A 19,152-nucleotide genomic window follows, 5' to 3' on the forward strand; every position below is an offset into this window, starting at 1 on the left:
GGAGTCATGAAGTATGGCTTTGAATTCAGAATCAATCACTTAGCAAATGGGGGACCTCATGCAAGTAAGTCAGTTTCTTGCTCTGGGTCTCAGTTTCTTCTTCTGTGGACACAAGAGAATTGGGCTGAGAGTTCTCACAGTTCTTTAACGTCACGATATTGTGAATAGACTGATCCAGAGCAGAGCGAGCAAAGCTTAAAGATCTGCTGAGTGCTGAGTGTCCTGTCCATTGCCCCACGAGGCTGCATATGTGCTATTCAGCTTTATTCCATCTACAAGACAGATGGTAAAATCATCATCGTCATCATCATCATCTGTGGGTTTGTTATCACAGCTCCCTTATCTGTACTACGTACTTACAAGTAGTGAAGATTGAATTAAACACATTGTGTAACTAGATTATATATCAGTAGTTAAAATACAGAGGAAAAAGACTCCCCTCCGTGTATGAATATACTGTCTCAGAAATCTCTTTCTGTCTTTACCAAAAGGAAAGCATTGATTTTAAACAGACAGCACCTGCAACAGCAAAAATGAATCTGTAGCCCTCTATAGCCCCCCTCCTGTGGGTCACGATGCTGTGAGATAGGCCCACGGCAGAGCTGGTGCTGCAGCTGCTTGTGATGAAATTATGCATGTTGGTTCTGGTCTTTATATCTATTTCAAAGCAAATGGAACATTACAGGAACAGTTATAAATAATTGAGATTGTAAGATTGCCAAGATTAAATTCTAGGTAGGATACAAAATATCTTTTAGTGCCACTTTAGTCCTTTTCCATTTGGCAAACAAAACTTCTTGGCTGGCCACCTTGACTTTCACAATAACATTGTCCAGCACATAGCCCAAGCTTTGAGTGTTTTTGCTGCTCACGTCACAGAGAAGAACCCCTAGAGTGAGAGACTGCCAAGCCAGTGTTTTGGGTACTCCAACCTTCCCAGTTTCCTAACTTAGGCTGATTTCCTTCCCCTGTTTCTCTGTGTTAGTTATTAAGGCCTTTTAAACTGTCCAGGCCCTGCCCTCCATGGTGACATCATTAAGAGCTTCCACCTCATTTTCCTGTCTTTGTGCCTATACAGCTGCCTCCCTAGGCCTCACCAGTTCCTCATTGACATTATTGTGCCCGCCATTGACATGCCGTTAAGACATCCAGGAGTTTAGTCTGTCTTACATTGTAATGAGTAATAATTACTGTTGGGTGCTATCAATCACCTCTGCAGCCCCAAGTTACTCCACAGTACATCCTGTGCTCTCTAGTTTCACATGGTTCCAGAATGACATCATTTTTTTCCATCTTGTCTATTACAAATTTGCCTTCTTCTTTGATTAACTACATCTACTAATTCTTCATGTTTCTTTCATCATGGTAAAGTATTTATGCTTGTTTATGGTAGCATGAGTCAAAGAGAGGCCTTTCTTTATGGCATTTTCTCTTTCCCCTAAGTTTAGTTACTAGTCAGACTCTAAGCCTATGTATCTAGTTACTATTGGTAAAAATGCTTTCCCTTGGTAAAATACAGACAAATAAGATTTGATTGATTTTTTTAAATTTTTTAATTAATTTATTTTTTATTGCGGTAACATTGGTTTATAACATTGTATAAATTTCAGGTGTACATCATTATACTTCTATTTCTGCATAGATTGATTGATTTTTATACAATATTTATGGTCAAATTAAATTGTAGAATTCCTCATTCCAGCAATTGTTGCTTAAAATTCAATGTAATTGTTTCTTTAAAATTCGTTTTTAAATCAAGGATAGAACTACCATACGATCCAGCTATTCCACTGCTGGGTATTTATCCAAAGAATTTGAAAACACCAATGCGTAAAGATACATGCACCCCTGTGCTCATTGCAGCGTTATTCACAATAGCCAAGACTTGGAAGCAACCTAAATGCCCATCAAGGGACGAATGGATAAAGAAGATGTGGTATATATACACAATGGAATATTACTCAGCCATAAGAAACGATGAAATCCAGCCATTTGTGACAACATGGATGGACATTGAGGGTATTATGCAAAGTGAAAGAAGTCAGAGGGAGAAGATCAAATAGCGTATGATTTCCTTCATTAAGTAGTAGATAATAACAACAATAAACAAACACATAGAGACAGAGATTGGATTGGTGGTTACCAGAGGGGAAGGGGGGAGGGAGGAGGGCCAAAGGGATAATTCGGCACATGTGTGTGGTGATGGGTTGTAATTAGTATTTGGGTGGTGAACATGATGTAATCTATGCAGAAATAGAAGTATAATGATGTATACCTGAAATGTATACAATGTTATAAATCAATGTTACTGCAATAAACAAAAAATTAAAAAAAAATTCGTTTTTATTGTGGAAAATTTCAAGTATGTGTATGGACCTATAGAGAATAATATGGTAAACCCATATATACTGTCATTTAGCTTCAACAGTTATCAACACATGGCCAATCTTGCTTCATCTGTACCCCATCTCATTATTCCCCACTCCCCACTGGAGCCTTGGACTATTTTGAAGCAAAACCCAGACATTATATCATTTCATTCACAGTGTACTTGTTTTTTGATGTAAGATATTATAAATGTTTTAAGAATGATGTTTTTGCATGGTGTGCAGCAGTGAACATGTGGTAAAATTTATTCACATCAGCCTTTTGTAACTAATCACTTAGTTCGGTGAGTAACCTCTCAGACTTTTTTCTCTTCTATGTAAGTGTATAAATGTAAATACACATATAGTTATGTTTTATTTGTTTTGTTAAAAAGGACAGGGATCATTCTATAGATTTTATTATAAAACTGACTTTTTTCGCTTATAAATAAATTTTAGAAATCTTTCTGTAACAAAACAGATCTGCTTCATTCTTTTTAACAGCAGCAGAGTATTCCATTGGACGTATATGTCATAATTCTTTTAACCAATCCTCTCTGATAGATACTTAGGTTCCTTTTTGTTTTTTCTGTTACAAACAGAGCTGGATAAACATAACTGTACTGCATCTTTGCATGCCTGTGTATTTCTGTAGGATAGGTTTAGAAAAGGAATTGCTGGATCAGGGGATCTTTTGAGATAAAATAGAACTTTCATAAGAAGAAAGGCTCTACCCTGTTGTTCCATACTGGTTGCTTCCTCTAACGTGTCCTCAAATGCTGCTGACTGCAGATTTGAGGATCATACTAGGTGAGCAATGGTGTTTCAGTTTAATGTTTAAGGAAAATAGGGAACAATATATTCATTCTGAAAACCTAAAAAGTAAATAGGTGTGTTGGAATGCTGGGCAGTGAGGGCCTTGATGCATAATTGACATCTCTAAGACCTTGCAGAAGTGGCAAAACCAGTGAGAGAGATTGTTGCCAGGCTACAAACTCCAACAGAGGGCAGAAGAAATGGGTGGACAGGCAGGGGTGTTGGGCTGTGTGTAAAGGACAATATAATGACAGTAATAATCCCTTACATTTGTACAACACTTTACAGTTTACACAGGGCTTTTACATCCGTTTTCTAATTTAAGCTGCACAACAACCCTGTGCAAAAATATGGGCAGCCAAAAATATACCATAGAATTTCTGTGGGTGGACATTCTGGATTCTAAAATAATGAAAATGTGAGAATAGTGTTAGTCTGTAAACCACTGGACAAGATCCACTGACCAAATGAAAATGCTAAATAAGACCAAGGAACGTACAGAAGTAGACTAGCTAGCCTTACCAGGCAGAAGTAGTGGACAGCTTCCATTAGCCAAGTGTTGAATACATCTCCCCAAGAATGTGGAATAGATCAGTGCCAAGCTAGCCATGAGAGAGCCACTTGGAGAACTTGTCAATGTGCGCATTCTCTGATCTTACCCCCCAGAGATTCTGATTCAGTGGGTTTGAGGTGGAGCCCAGAAATCATGCATTTTAATAAGCTCTCCTCGTGATGCTGATGTGCAGCCAATTTTGTGAACCACTGTTCTGAGTCTCTGAGAACTGCAGCTAGAGGATTTTACCCTGTGGGTCTGTAATAAATTGGGGTTACTAAACACATAAGTCAGTGGACCTGGATAGAAGAAAACAAGACCAACCAATCTAGCTGGGTACTTTGGTGGATAAGTAAGTGTTTTGAGAAAGGGGGAGCTTCCTGTGAATGTAATTTCTAAAGATTTTCAAAAAAATATTTACAAAGTTCCACACCAAAGGCAGTTTTATAATATTGCGAATTGAAATTCAGGGCTTGTGTTGCTATGGACAGCGTCCTGGCCCAGAGGAGCAACTATTTTAGAGACTACCAAGCACTGGACTTAAAACTAGAGGACTCGGGGTAGGGACTCAGCTGAACTATGTCCCAGTGGATGACCTTAGACTGTGACCTCATCTCTCTGAGGCTCACATTCCTCCTCTGAAAAATGCACTTCTTCTGACACTGTAATGGCTGTAACATTCTCATTTTCCCTGTTTCTGCTATCCCCATCCATCTTCCTCCTGTAGTCTCCTAGTCTGAGCTAGCTCTCAGCCTCTGATTGAATTTCTCCCCCTTTCTCAATCTTTCCTTTATGTTCCCAGATTGCTCACAGAAGCCAAGAATGTAAGCTTTTGTGTGTGTATGTTTGCATGAGTAACTGTGATATATTTGGAAAGATGTACATAGGTGTTCAAAATATGCAGATGTAAATGAACTTCCTACTTACTATTCTTACCAGGAAAATTTTGAGCTCTGCATTGTTTATTTTCTATTATCTCTTTTTTCTTTCCTGGAAAATGGATTTATGAACTAGCCTAGCAACTAAGCACTTAAAGTAACCCACAAAAATGTTCACCAGCTTGAATGTTCACATTCATGCATGTCTTTTCATGCCACAACATTTACAGTTTTCTTTAATGTTCTTGTTGCCCTTTGCCATAACTTTGTAATCACCTTGGTTGTAAATATTGATGCTTGCCCTTGAAGCTGAAATGTATTAAAGTGAAAAGTAGAGAAAATGGAAATAAGAAGGAGTTGGTACTAGGCTATCATGGAGATTGAGATTTCAGACTTTTCTAACTAAATTGATTTTTAATCTAATGGGAAAAAATGGTTGCACTTGGGATTTTCGTTACTGAATGTTTGTAAATGTACCATGTTAACAGTGATAACCACTGAACCCCTTTTCCCTTCCTTTGTAGTGAAAACATTGTTCAATCCAGCTCCTGCCATTGCTGACCTGGACCCCCAGTTCTACACACTCTCCGATGTGTTCTGCTGCAATGAAAGTGAGGTAAGGGTGCAAGGTTTTGCTCATGGAAAACCAAAGACTCTCATGCAAGTGGATAAAACAAAGAGGCAAGACTAACCACATTAATTTGATTGCATGTCAATTCTTGGGCCCAGTAAAAACAGATTTTTCAGTTGACTAGGGTGTGAGGAAAAGGAAATTAGTGAGTCCTAGAAAAAAAAAAAGGATTCCCTGAGTCATCCCCATAATGTAGCTCTTATCAAACTTCAGCTAATTTTAGTCCCTTCCCTGCCCTCACACTTTTGGTATGTTATTTTCTTTTTTAATTATTACATATTCTATGGACTAGTTAGTATTAAAGTTACCTGATTTAGCAAATAAAAATCCAGATTGCCCAGTTAAATTTGAATTTCAGATAAACAACAAATAATTTTATAGTATAAGTACATTTAGTATATTATTTGTTGTTTATCTGAAATTCAAATTTAACTGGATATCCTATATTTTATGTAGCAAACCTAATTAATATACAACCCCTGGAGCATTTGCTACATTCTTTTGAAGACCCTGTGACTGCACTGGTGGACAGACATAGGTTCTCCATTGATGCCATGGGAAAGACCTTGGAGGGCACTCCATTAGAGAAGCCCAGTCTCAGTCTATCTGAGGATCATAATGCATAGATTTGCATAAAATATCTACCAATATATTTATATTGTGCCAGTCATTCTAAAGCATTTTAGGAAGAAAATTTCAACATTTCTCCCTTTTATGGACCAGACAGTTTTCGACCAGAACTCTCTCCTAACAGTGGAAGGCAGAACATATTATACAATGCAAGATGCAAAGAGAGAAAGTTAGTAATTAATGAACTATAATAGTAATTTTCCATTTGGTTCAAAGGCTGAATGAAGGTTTCTAGGATTTCCCAACCTGCCTTTTTGTTAATTTAATCTCTCAGAACATAAAGTAAACAAGAAAGAAGACTGCTACAAGGAAACTAATTTTAACAAACCACAATAGGTTATGCAATATTTTTGAGCAACCACCATGGCCAGGCATTGTGCTAGGAAAAAGGAATTGTGGGAGATAGTGACCATTTCACAATAAGAGGTTAGATTACCCTCAACTGCCAAACCGGCTTAGATTTCCCTGCTAGATACTTACAGAGCACTGTATTTATTCTTTAAACACTCATCACAGCTCAAATTACTTGTTCAATAATTCTTTCTTTTCCATTAAACTACTTATGCTGTGAGTCAAGTTTATGAAACTGAAGTCCAGGATGAGCAGACACTGTGGGATGATTTATAAAAGGCAACAAAAAGGGGTTAATCTGGGCACGTTCAAGGAAAGCACAGGAAGGGATAGACCCATTCTTAGTAAGAGATAGTATATGGTTAAATTGTAATACAGAAAAGACAGAATTTGGTTATAAACTTCTTGAGTCAAAAAGTATCATATAATTCATCTAGTCCACGTTTTTCAACCACGTATTTCAGAATGATAGAGGTTCCCCAGAGATGCTGGAGGAGTGCCTAGGGGATGAGGAAGCAGGGCTGCAGCCCTTCACCCCTACTTCAGCCTGAGAAGTTTTTATATTCCAGGAGAGACCTACTGATCCTGCGCAAGCTGCTCATTTTACAGGTTGTCCGTGACTTGGGGAAGATCACAGAGTTAGTAAGTGGTGGAGGTCTCCTGAATGTCAGGGCATTGCTTTTTCCACTACATATCAGTGCCTCTCCTACTCTGCTTCCATCTTCTCTAGCAAAAACAAACAAACAAAAGAAATGGATGGTGTGCACATGGAAAGCTATAACTAGCAATATGAGAAAGGCATTGTGACCCAAGAGAGGCCTAGAAGAATTAGATCCTTAGGGGTGAAATTTACGGGTATGATTTATATCAAAATCGTTGGCAATAGCCATGGCAATGACCCTTCCTTTCTCCTTTCCTCGGCTTCCTTTCTTTCATTCATGGAATTCTCTTTGTTCCTCCTAACTCTTTATTATAAAAATTATCATACATACACACAGAAAAGCTGAAAGAGCCGTAAAATGAATACTCACATACTCTGCGCCTAAAGAGTTGTTAACATTTTGCTATCTTGCTTCCCCTCTCCCTTGTATGTATTTGTTTTTGTTTTTGTTGAATCATTTGAGAGTAAGTTGCAGATAGCATGATACCTCACCCCTTAACAGTTCAACATACATCTCCTAAGAGGAGCCACAATACCATTATCACAACTAAGAAAATTATCAATAATTCTATACTGTCATCTGATATCCAGGCCACATTCAAATTTCCCCAATTGTCCCAATAATGTCTTTTATAGCTTGTTTTTGTTGTCGTCGTTAACTGGTTTTTTAATTTATTTTCCTGAGCCAGTATCCATCAAAGTTCCCCATTGCATTGGTTGTTACGCAAAAGACGGGAGAGATTTTCTAGAAAAACAAAGCTAACCTGGAAGGGAACCCAGGTTACTTTTCTCAGCACTGTTTCCTTTCACTTTTGTTTGTTCCAGGCTGAGATTCTAACTGGCCTCAAGGTTGGCAGCCCTGCGGATGCTGGGAAGGCTGCACTGATGCTCATGGAAAGGGGCTGTCAGGTCGTAATCATCACCTTAGGTGCCGAAGGATGCGTGATGCTGTCACAGACACAACCTGTCCCAAAGCACATTCCCACAGAGAAAGTCAAGGCTGTGGATACCACGGTAGGTTTTAAAATTTCAGAATCATTTTTAGCCCTTGAAAATCATCATTTAGTAACTAAGATACTGCAACTGAATTTTTGGATCATGAGGTAAAGGCCCCTGGAGGTGATATGGTAGAACAGAAGAACAACCAGGCAGGAGAACTGTATCTTAATCCCCCTCTAACCCACTGTGGAACTTTATACAAGTCACTTAACCTCTCTGAGCCTGTTTCCTCATCCTTAAAATCGGAATATCGGTAAAATTATACCTGTTTCATTCATTCAATATGTATTATATGCCAGCCATATATTAGGTGCTGGGGCTGCAGTGATGAACAAGACAAAGTCTCTGCCCTCATGGGGCTTAGATTTTAGACAAGGAACTCATCACTGGGTCTTACAAGCCTCTCAGGTGGAATGAAACAGCAAGAAGCACTGGATAGCAGAGCTCATTCTTTTAGCCAACAAATAACAGCTAACATTTACTGCAGGCTTACTGTGTCTATTTTGCGTACATCTCATTTAATCTTTACGACAACTATATGAGGTAGGTGCTATTGTTATCCTCATTTTACAGATTTAGAAACTTGCTCAGGATCATGATGCTAGGAAGTAACAGAGCTGGGAGTTCAAAACTAGGCCTGTGGACTCCACAGACACTTCTTCTGCAAGGTGCTGGTGAGGACAAGCAGGTGAAGTGGACAAGTCACGGCCACAGTGCAGGGATGAAAAGGAAACAAGTTAGAAAAAAGGCTCAGGCTTCCTCTAAAGTGGAGAAAATAACAATTATTTGTTTATGGCCTAGAATTCAGAAGAGCTGACTAGAAAAGTAAGTAAACGCCAAGGACATGAAACTAGAGTTGAGGAAGAATAAAAATTTTAGGTTTTTTATTTATAAGCAACTGATATATAATTATTTATAAAATATGTTTTGGTTTTTATGCTTAGAAGGACTTTAAAATGTAGGTCATTTATCAAAAAAAGAAGCCTACGGGGATTTGATGAAGTTTTGAATACGAATGTGCCTTGAAAAATAAATAAATGGAAGGAATGCTTTTATAACATGAAATTACATCCTGATTGCCTTTCAAAATGTGCTTTATCAGGTATTTGATATATTGTACTTGGTGGTGTTATTCTCTTCATATTGAGTCATTTCTGAAACCATTAGTTTTTTTCTGTTTGTCAAGGACAGTAACCTGAATTTGAGAGGTTCCTTATTAGTTCTGAAATCATTCCTGCATTAGACTAAAACTATTCCAGGTCCTGAACTAAAGCGGAAGAGTTTATTCTTCTCCTCCTAAAAATGACATGAAGGGTCCTCATGAAGTTGTTGGACCACGTGGCTACCCAGAAGTGGCTCGGCCTCTGCTTTCAGTATGTGTGTCAGTTACGACTCCTTTTGCTCATAAGCACCAGGAGCACAACTCAAACAGGCTTACCTAGAAAAAGGGATTTATTTGGTGCACATACGTAGGGCAGAATGCAGACACTAAACCGCGTCATCAGGACTCACTCGCTCGTTCTCTCCCTGTCTCTGCTTGCCTTGTAGTAGGCTTTGAGCTCAGGCAGGCCCCCTCCAGGCGGTGGTCCCTGGCAGCTCCCTGCCCACACTGTGCCCCACGTCGTGTCCCCACCTGGTGTCAAATAAAATTCAAAGAACTCTTATCAGAGGATGGGAAGTGGATGCTGGTCAGACAAAACAACCCATGCCCACCACAGAACACTGGTGTGGAAGTGCACTGCTTGGACATAGGACTAAATGATGAAGAAACTAGCCTTGGAAATATTCAAATTTGAATCAGTAGTAATAATCCTCAAAATAATTTTATGTTGAAGGATCGGATTTCACGGATCATGGCGGATTACAACTGTGAGCCTCTTAAATACAGCGATGTGCACCAAGGAGGTTTTCACACATTATTGATACTGGTTTCTGCTTTTTTATTTGGTTTCTTAGCACTTGTACTTAATTTTTAGGTTTCAGGAAAGGTGGAACACAGTGAACATTCAGAGGAGGAACAGATCACTTAATGCTTGCAGGCAGGAGATTGAGAATGGGATCAGGAAGATCAGGGCACTGGATCAAGAGCCGCAAGTTTTTTCTGTAAACGGCCGGACAGTAAAGTTCTAGGCTTCACGGGCCATATGCATACATGCTCTGTCACAACTACTCAGCTCTGCCATGTGGCATGAAAGCATCCACAAACAACTGTGTATGCTACTGAAATTAAATTGGTATTAATCTAAACTAGATTGTTTTAAATTAAGGTGTTAATTGGAATCACTAGTGCAATTACTAAGACAAGAAATTAAAAAAAAAAACTAAAAGGAACAGGGGAATTAAAATGTTACACTAGAAAATATCTATTTAACACAAAAGAAGAAAGCAATAATGAAGTAATAGAGGAATAAAGAAGCTACTAGAAGATATGCTATTGTAAACTGAGGGATAAGACTAAAACAGAGGAAGATATGGGATCCCCGAAGCAGGCGATGTGACATAGGAGAGAAGTCAAGGATAATGAAGGAAAGTTCCAGGACAATAGCTATGCAGCAAACCCATAACCAGTCAGTCCAGATGAGAGAAGGAGAGTGGAGGGCTCTGGAAGGAATGTCTCCCAGAAACAAAAAAAAAAAAGGCAAAAGAGGGAAATAGTGGAATATCCATTGTGTTTAACTATCCCCAGAAATTTTTAGTTTTCTTGCAGAATTTGAGGATGAAGTAGTAATTAATATGTAGAAAACTGAGGAAATGAAAAAAAAGTGAAGCAGATTTTTTTCCTCTAGGTCATCTGGAATCTAAGGGGAAAAAGTATGATTAAGTAAATATATCTTTGTATATCACATGGCTATGAATGCATAGTCATAACAATGTAAGTGCCGATTATTGATTTAACCAAAAATGGAGATTATAATCATATTGTGAAGATGGAAGGATAAAGTGAGTGTATATTTGTGCGCACATGAGAGAAGATAAGAGAACTAAATGCTCATCTTCCATAATTGGACCTCGAGAGAGAATATCTAAAACTGATTAAAAAAAATAGCAGTATAAGCATATTATCAGAAAGAGAAGATAAATACCAGAAGAAACTGCTAAAAGAATTTAAAGTATTTGCCTCATGGAAATGGTTGTGGAGAGAGATGGGACATTTACACTTTGTCTTGTCTTTTTAAACTATGTTATGGATGGCTTTGATTTTTTTTTTAAATGACAAAACACAATGAATACCATTTCACACCCACTAGGATGGCTATAATCAAAAACAGATAATAAAAAGCATTGACTATGGGCCGGCCCCGTGGCTTGGTGGTTAAGTGCGTGCGCTCCGATGCTGGTGGCCCGGGTTCGGATCCCGGACGCGCACCGAGGCACCACTTCTCCGTCCATCCTGAGGCCGAGTCCCACATACAGCAACTAAAAGGATGTGCAGCTATGACATACAACTATCTACTGGGGCTTTGGGGAGAAAAAAATAAATAAAATCTTAAAAAAAAAAAAAAAAAAAGCATTGACTAGGATGTGGAGAAATTGGAACCCTCAAACAATGATGGTAAGAATGTAAAATGGTGTAGCCACTTTGGAAAACAGTCTGAAAATGCTTCAAAAAGTTAAATTTAGAGTTACCGTATGACCCAGCAATTCATCTTCTAGGAGTATACACAAGAGAAATGAAAACATATGTCCACACATAAACTTATACATGAATGTTCATAGCAGCATTACTCATAATAGCCCCAAATTGGAAACAACCCAAATTTTCATCAACAGATGAATGGATAAACAAATTGTGGTATATACATATGATAGAATATTATTCAGCCATAAAAAGGAAAACTGATACATGCTATGCTATGAGATGCATGAATATCCAAAACATTATACTAAGTGAAAGAAGCCAGACATAAAAGACCATATATTGTAGGCTTCCATGTACATGAAATATCCAAAATAGGTAAATCCATGGAAACAGAAAGTAGATTGACAGTTGCCAGGGGCTGGAGAGAGGGGAGAATGGGGAGTGACTGCTAATGGGTACAGGGTTTCTCTTTAGGGTGATGAAAATATCCTGGAATTAGATAGTGGTGATGGTTGCACAACCTTGTCGATATACTAAAAACCACTGGATTGTACCCTTTAAAGGGTGAATTTTAGGGTATTTGAATTATATCTCAATTTAGAAAACAAAGGTCAAACAACAATAACAAAAAGATTCATCTAGGGACTTTTAGTTACTAAGGAATGGATACTCTTGTAATAAAGACTCTTCCACTTAATTGCTCTACTGAATCTACTGAACGGGCTCTCAACGTCCCCCCAGTGGAGCAGAGGTGACACAGGAAACAAGGGTAGTTATTTTCTGGGTGTAGAATCTCCCTCAGCTTTTTTTATGCTATCTTTGTCCCTCATCCAGCACTCTCATTAAAATTCTTGCCTGTTGTGCACATAACTGTTCAGCCTCTTCATAAGTCTAATAAAGAGGAGATAATTCACATGGTGAGGTGAGGAACTCCCAGGGAGGCATCTTCTTCTGTACAAATGGGCTCCTTCACTTTTCTGTCAGGAGGGTATTACTTGCTCTCAGTTAATTTGTAACCTTCTCGCTTTTCTCCTCTTAATCTCTTACGATGTCCAGCTTAAAAAAAAAAATCATGTTGTGCAACCTAAATATATACAGTTTTTATTTGTCAGTCATACCTCAGTAAAGCTGGGGGAAAAAAATAAATAAATCGGGGATGGCATGGATGGTGGGAAAATCTTTAGTTAGTTGGCACGTTGTCCACTTGAGACAGACAGCCTGCCCTGGAAGGAGCCATTTCCCATTCTACGTCAATGCTTCTGCAGACTGCTATATTCAGTTTTGCCTCAGTGGTAATAGTTGGATATATCACTTCTATTTTTACATCCGTTTTTCCCGTTGTACTAGAGTGAGATGGTGGCAGTAGCTGCAGATGTCCCTCAGCTCAGTTTGGAAGACATGACAGATGTGTCTCTTTTCCCATCTCTATATGTTATCTGAATCTCAGCCTCAAAATGACACAGCGCTCATGTCCTTACTCCAGTCCTTCCAACCTGAAGGTCGGGGCTTTGCCTTCTTGTGTTCACGATTGCACTGAGTAATTACTCCACAGTCAGTTATACACGTTTAAGCATGGTAATATTTTAGGATTATTGTGCTAATCTGATATAATATATTGTAACATTAATTATCCTTGGCCTATAAGCTCTGTGAAATTCTTGATGTATAAATTTCTATATGTAAATGGTTAAGTCCTATAATCTACATTGAGACTCTTAATTTCAAGAATTCAGCCCATAGGCTAAATCTGTCTTCTCAAGAATCACTCACTTTATAATAAATCATCATAATTCAGGGTATATAAGTAAGCTGAGAGAAATCCAAAGCCAGGGGCATGGGGGATTCTCTAACCTATTCTTTATGCCCCTTTCTTTCTATCCATTATATTTGAGCCCTGTAGTAGTCACAGTTGCTGGTGAGGCACCAGGCATTATCAGCCCAGCTGCATAGATGCCCCCAAGGGACAACTCAGGGTTTGAGAATCAGCTCTAAACTGGAGATTGCACCAGCAGGAAGTGGAGATGGTCTCTGTTAAAGTTTGCATGAAACTACTCATGAGGGTAAGGTGATTGCTGGGGCTGGGGGGTTACCCACAGCTTTCTAAGGTAACCTCTCCTTGGTGTATTCCCCTCATCCTGGGGTCTGGCGTTCAGCCATCCAGGCTGCTCTTAAGGATAGGCTCCCATTAGTCCACTTCTGAGGTACCATCCAAAGTGACAGTTCAGTGTTTGAAAATCCAGCATCTGAAGGGCCATTATTCCCATCTTTGTGTGACCTTTCCCCCCAACCTACACTCTTCCCACCCCCAAGCCCCTGGCCATTGGAAAGCCAAACTAATATTACCAGATGTAATTAAAACCAATGAATTTTGGGCCGGCCCCGTGGCTTAGCGGTTGGGTGCGCGTGCTCCACTACTGGCGGCCTGGGTTCGGATCCCTGGCGCACACCGACGCACCACTTCTCTGGCCATGCTGAGGCCGCGTCCCACGTACAGCAACTAGAAGGATGTGCAACTATGACGTACAACTATCTACTGGGGCTTTGGGGGGAAAAAAAAACAGTGAATTTAGATGCTCTTAAGAGATGTTTCTCAACTCAGACAAACTGAGGTGCTGTTTCCTACTTAGCCATAGTCTTGCTAAGAGGACCAAATACTCACCAGTTCTTACATGGGCACTGCCAGTGTTAGTCTTTGTGACACTCCTTAGACTGTGCTGCCCCAGCAAACCGCTCTTTCTTCCTGCCACCTCCTTTCTGATCAACACATACATTCTTTGCATTTGTTAATAATTACTAGAGTTTCTGAAGGGTCTTTAAGCCATTTTGTCCTTGAATAGAGCCTTTGCACATTTCCGGCCAGAAATTTATGTTATAGCCAAGATGTTTGAGCCAAGTGCCCCTAACTGTTGATTGCCAATACCTGAAAAAGGGTTGGGAGAGTAAAATACCGTGGGTAAAGAGTGACAGAATCTTGGGTGCTGAAGAGGTAACTATAAAATAATAAGGCTAACTTTAACTGCCATATCAATTTATTATCCAAGAAGTGACTGTGGTTTCCTTCAAATTTTGACCTTGGGAGAGTTAAGAACCTATTGAGACTGCTACTACTCAAAGTACCTTGGGAAATCCTCTTTTAGAATTGCCTTGAGTGCCTTTATCACTTTTACCCCACTAATCACTCTATTGGTTTTTTTTCTTTCTATTCATAAAATTGATACATGGTTAGTGTTCAAGCAGAGAAAAAAAGCAGACAACATAGAAAGGTCTAAAGAAGAAAATCAGATACTCATGATCATACCACTTAGTTGTAACCACTGTTACCCTTTCAGTGTAAATCCTTCCAAATTTTTTTCCATGCACATTCATGCACTTTTGAATATCTATTAACATAAAATTTGTATATTTGCAACAGCAGAGATTCATATTTAAGAAGCCTCTACAACTCAAAAAGAATCAAACATTTCTCTAAAATAATGTAAATAGACAATTCACTGAAGAAGAAATACAAAAAATAGAGAAATGAGACATTGTTCAACCTCACAAGAAATCAGGAATATGCAAATCAAAATAGCAATGAGATCCCCTTTATTCCCCATAAGGTTAGCAAAAATAATAAAGATTGATAACGTCAGAGTCCAAATAAATTAGAAAATGCATCCTCTCATATAATTCTGGTGGGAGTGTAAATTCATACAATATTTTCAGAGGGTAATTTGACAACCAATTTTTTAAATATGACTCCCCTTTGACCCAGTAAATCTCCTTCTTAGAGTCTATCCTACAGAAATGCTTATATATACAAATATTTGTACAAGAATGTTTATTTCTGCTTTGTTTGTAATAACCAAAAATTGATCAGACAGGTCTACATAATCATCAGTAGGAGAAAGTCAAATTATAATAGTATAGTGCCATTTATTATAACCCTGTGGCCTAGTGGTTAAGTTCTGTGTGCTCTGCTTCAGCAGCCCAGGTTTGTGGGTTCAAATCCTAGGCGTGGACCTACACCACTCATCAGCTATGCTGTGGCAGTGACCCACGTGCAAAATAGAGGAAGATTGGCACAGATGTTAGTTCAGAACTAACCTTCCTCAAGCAAAAAAAAAAAAAAAGAGGAAGATTGGCAACAGATGTTAGCTCACGGCGAATCTTCCTCAGCAAAAAAATAAGTAACTGTATAAGTAACTGTAGCTCTCTGTAAGTAAAAGCACATTTTAAAATCTGGAAAGAACCCACCAAACTGTTTTGATCATTACTCATGGGAGGGGAGGAGGTAGGAGGGAGGTGTTATGAAGGAGGACTTCTGTATTATACTCTATATTCTTCTGAATTGTTTGAGTTATTCCATAAGCTGGTATTTTTCATGTATTACTTTGACATTTGGAGTAAGTTTGACTTTGGAACATAGCAAAAAACTATTTAGAGCCACATCTAGCAAGTAAGATAAATGATAACATTTCTCAAAGGGTGTACTGGGCATTATCCTCACAAAGGAGCAAAGAATTGGCCACAGTTCACTCTTGGTCTCATAAAGAACCTCTCAAGCATCCCCAAATCTCTATATAAGGAGGCTGAGTAGCCCTTTGGCGTAAGATGAGTTCTGAATGGATAGACTCCTGATGCCAAAGAAATAGATCTACGTTACCTTCAGTTCCAGGGCACTTGAGCTTTTGGATATTTTACCACATACTTTGGAGAGTTTTTTTTTAACCTTTCTAAAGAAACAATTTCCCTCAAAAATATGTTATTTTATACGGTTTCCTTTGGAAATATCAGAATAAATGTCAGAGCTGCACTGTTTCTGTTCATTACTCAAATGCACAGCAGATCTTTAGAGAAACTTTACTCGTGTTCAAGTTTTCTTTCTGAATGAGTCTGCTTATATATATCTTAGTTAACTCTTCAACCCTCATTCTCACAATTAATAATATAATGAATGATCCAGACTTTGGATTTGCCACATTTCTTGGTCTTTGGTTAATGGATGACCTGGAGGAGTTGTGAAAGGGGCCAGGCCATAGGTGCTGCCTCATGGTTAGGTACTTAATAGTTCACAGACTTCATTGTTCACATACCTCCTATTTGAAGCATGCCTGAATGGAATGACTAATGAGGGATGAAGGAACAAAGGTGACACGATCCTTTGGACACAATCCTTCATATGTTGAAGCCCTAACCCCCAAAGTGACTGTAATTGGAGATAGGGCCTATAAGGAGGTAATTAGGATTAAAATAGGTCTTAAGGGTGGAACCCTGAAACCATAGGATTAGTGTCCTTATAAGAAGAGGCACCAGGGCCGGCCCCGTCGCTTAGTGGTTAAGGGCGCGCGCTCCCCTCCTGGCGGCCCGGGTTCGGATCCTGGGCGCGCACCGAGGCACCGCTTCTCAGGCCGTGCTGAGGCCGCGTCCCACATACAGCAACTAGAAGGATGTGCAACTATGACATGCCACTATCTCCTGGGGCTTTGCGGGGGGGAAAAAAAGAGGCACCAAAAAGCTTGCCCTCTTTCCCTGTGCACTCAAAGAAGAGGTCATGTGAGCACACAGCAAGATGGTAGCCTCCAGCAAGCCAGGAGAAGGGGACTCAGAAGGAAATCTATGTTGCCAGCACCTTGATCTTGGACTTCTAGCCTCCAGAACTGTGAGGAATAAATTTCTGTTGTTTAAGCCACCCAGTCTGTGGTATTTTGTTATGGTGGCCCAGGCAGACTAACACACGCAAGAGAGCAAATGAACGTGCTTCAAAAGTGACCTAAAGTGAATGCTGAAAAATCAGCTGTTCTGTGAGCAGAAAATAATCTGAAGTGAACTAACAGGATCAGCCTGAATGACCTTTCCGGTGAAATATCTCGAGAGTTTTGCATATGGTTGAACTGTAGTCGGTCCCAGGGGCTAAGGGCAGATGATGTCCTGAGTTCTAATCCTGATTTAGGCACTAACTAGCAGACAGCTTTGGGCAAATGACTCATCGTGTTTGGGGCTCAGGTTGTGCATCCAAACATGACGTGTCTGGAGTACGGGATCTCTGAGAGATCTTCAACCTCTGCAATTCCTTGATTCTTACAGATTCTTGGGAACATGAGGATTCTTTGGCAAATAATGAAAAACGGGCACTACTCTGTGGTAGGCATTGTGCTGGACTCTTTATGCATTATCTCACATGCTCAGAACAACCCTGTAAGACAGGGTTAATGCCTGTTTTAGAGAGGAGGGAATTATGCTCCCTAAGGTAAACAACCTGCCCAGAGTCATACAGCTGGTAAATTGGCAGAGCCGGGAATTAATTCTGGGTCTGTCTGTCTGCCGGACTCTAACATCCATGTACTTCTGCCTCTTGATTTGGTGCCAGGCTGCCTAGCCTCTAATTTCTCCTATTTGGCATTCCAGCACTGACTTTCCTTGTCACTTGTCATGATACAGGCTTCTGTAATTGCACCATTTCTCTAGATCTTCAAAAGCTGCCAGATCTTGCAAAGGCACTGCCTGCTTTGTGCAGTACAGTACGCCTCACTTAGATGCAGTAACACATATACAGCCCTAAGAACAGTGCCTGGCATATGTAAGCACTCAGAACATCTTAGCACTCATTAGTGGGTCCTTATTTGTCTGATTGTTCACTTTACCTGGATCATTTGTGGGTACTAGATAGCACGTATCAGGAGCTTGCATCACTCACCATTACGCAGAGCAGGTATGACCTTGGCTCTGTACATCACTGGAGAGAAACCCAGGTCCCAATGCCAGTCAACTCCAGCATCTTCCTATATAGGGCAAGAAGCTGGACTGCATGGATAGCGGTGTGGCAGGATCCTGCCAGTCCAGATATCAAAGTTTTGGGCACAGATCACTTCCATTCATTCCTGTCATTGAATGAGCAAACCTAGAAGAGAGGTGCACCACTCTTAGAAACTATAACCACATCATCTTTTCATTAAACTTCTTTAAAGCCTGAACTGCTACCTAGAGAGGCTAGGGAAAATGTAATTCCTCATTTTTAACATTCCCAAACTAGCTCTCTAGTTTAAGGAAAGAAAAAACACTCCTCCTTCCCTGCCTAGCAAACTGCTACCCATCCTCAAGGTCCAGCTCAGAGAGTTCTTTTTGGGCACCCCAATGCTTAACACAATGCTTGGCATATGATAACAGGCCCTCCTGAAATAACAAAAGAGTTCTAGTTCCTTCTGGGAAAGTAACTAGTGTAAGAGTCACTTAGCCTCATTGAGCCCCAGTGTTCTCAGGGGACTAACGGATCTACAGGATTCCTTATCTTCCTTAAATTCTACATTGAATATGCCAAGGGAAAGAATAAATCTCAGATACAAATGCTCTTTTTTAATGATTTGAAAATAAAATAATTACCCGGTTTCCCATGTTAAAACATATCCTTTGATTGTTTTACCTGCAGGCATAGAAAGGCCAGGCCAAAATAATTAAGTTACAGAGAGTAAATGACATCTCTGAAATTGACATCATAGAATAAAGAAAACCCAAATGAGGCTCTGAAATAGCCAGCTTAACCTTAGGAATGATATCAGTAAATGGACATGATATCTGCAAACTCTGCTGACTCTGGCTGCCCGAAAAGATGAAGATGACAAAAAGAAGTTCACTGACTGTAAAGAAAGGACAGAGGACGAGGTAATTGCTAAAGAGACTGATTGACAAGGCACAAGACATCTGTCATGCC

At 39.6% G+C, this 19,152-nt stretch overlaps 1 protein-coding gene across 4 annotated transcripts in view; it reads left to right on the forward strand.

Annotated features, from left to right (window-relative positions):
• The window catches only part of RBKS (ribokinase), a 93,101-nt gene that overhangs the window by 47,166 nt on the left and 26,783 nt on the right, over positions 1-19,152 (forward strand). For 3 of the 4 annotated variants that reach the window (XM_058551531.1, XM_058551535.1, XM_058551533.1), the window contains 2 exons: positions 5,138-5,229; positions 7,712-7,900. In XM_058551531.1, coding sequence (XP_058407514.1) covers positions 5,138-5,229; positions 7,712-7,900 — 281 coding nt within the window. Of the gene's footprint in view, positions 1-5,137; positions 5,230-7,711; positions 7,901-9,861; positions 9,980-19,152 lie in introns of those variants that run through there. The other variant, XM_058551534.1, reaches the window with a different exon arrangement.

Source organism: Diceros bicornis, chromosome 12 (assembly GCF_020826845.1).
Source record: "Diceros bicornis minor isolate mBicDic1 chromosome 12, mDicBic1.mat.cur, whole genome shotgun sequence".
In the NCBI taxonomy this organism is placed as follows: Eukaryota; Metazoa; Chordata; class Mammalia; order Perissodactyla; family Rhinocerotidae; genus Diceros; species Diceros bicornis.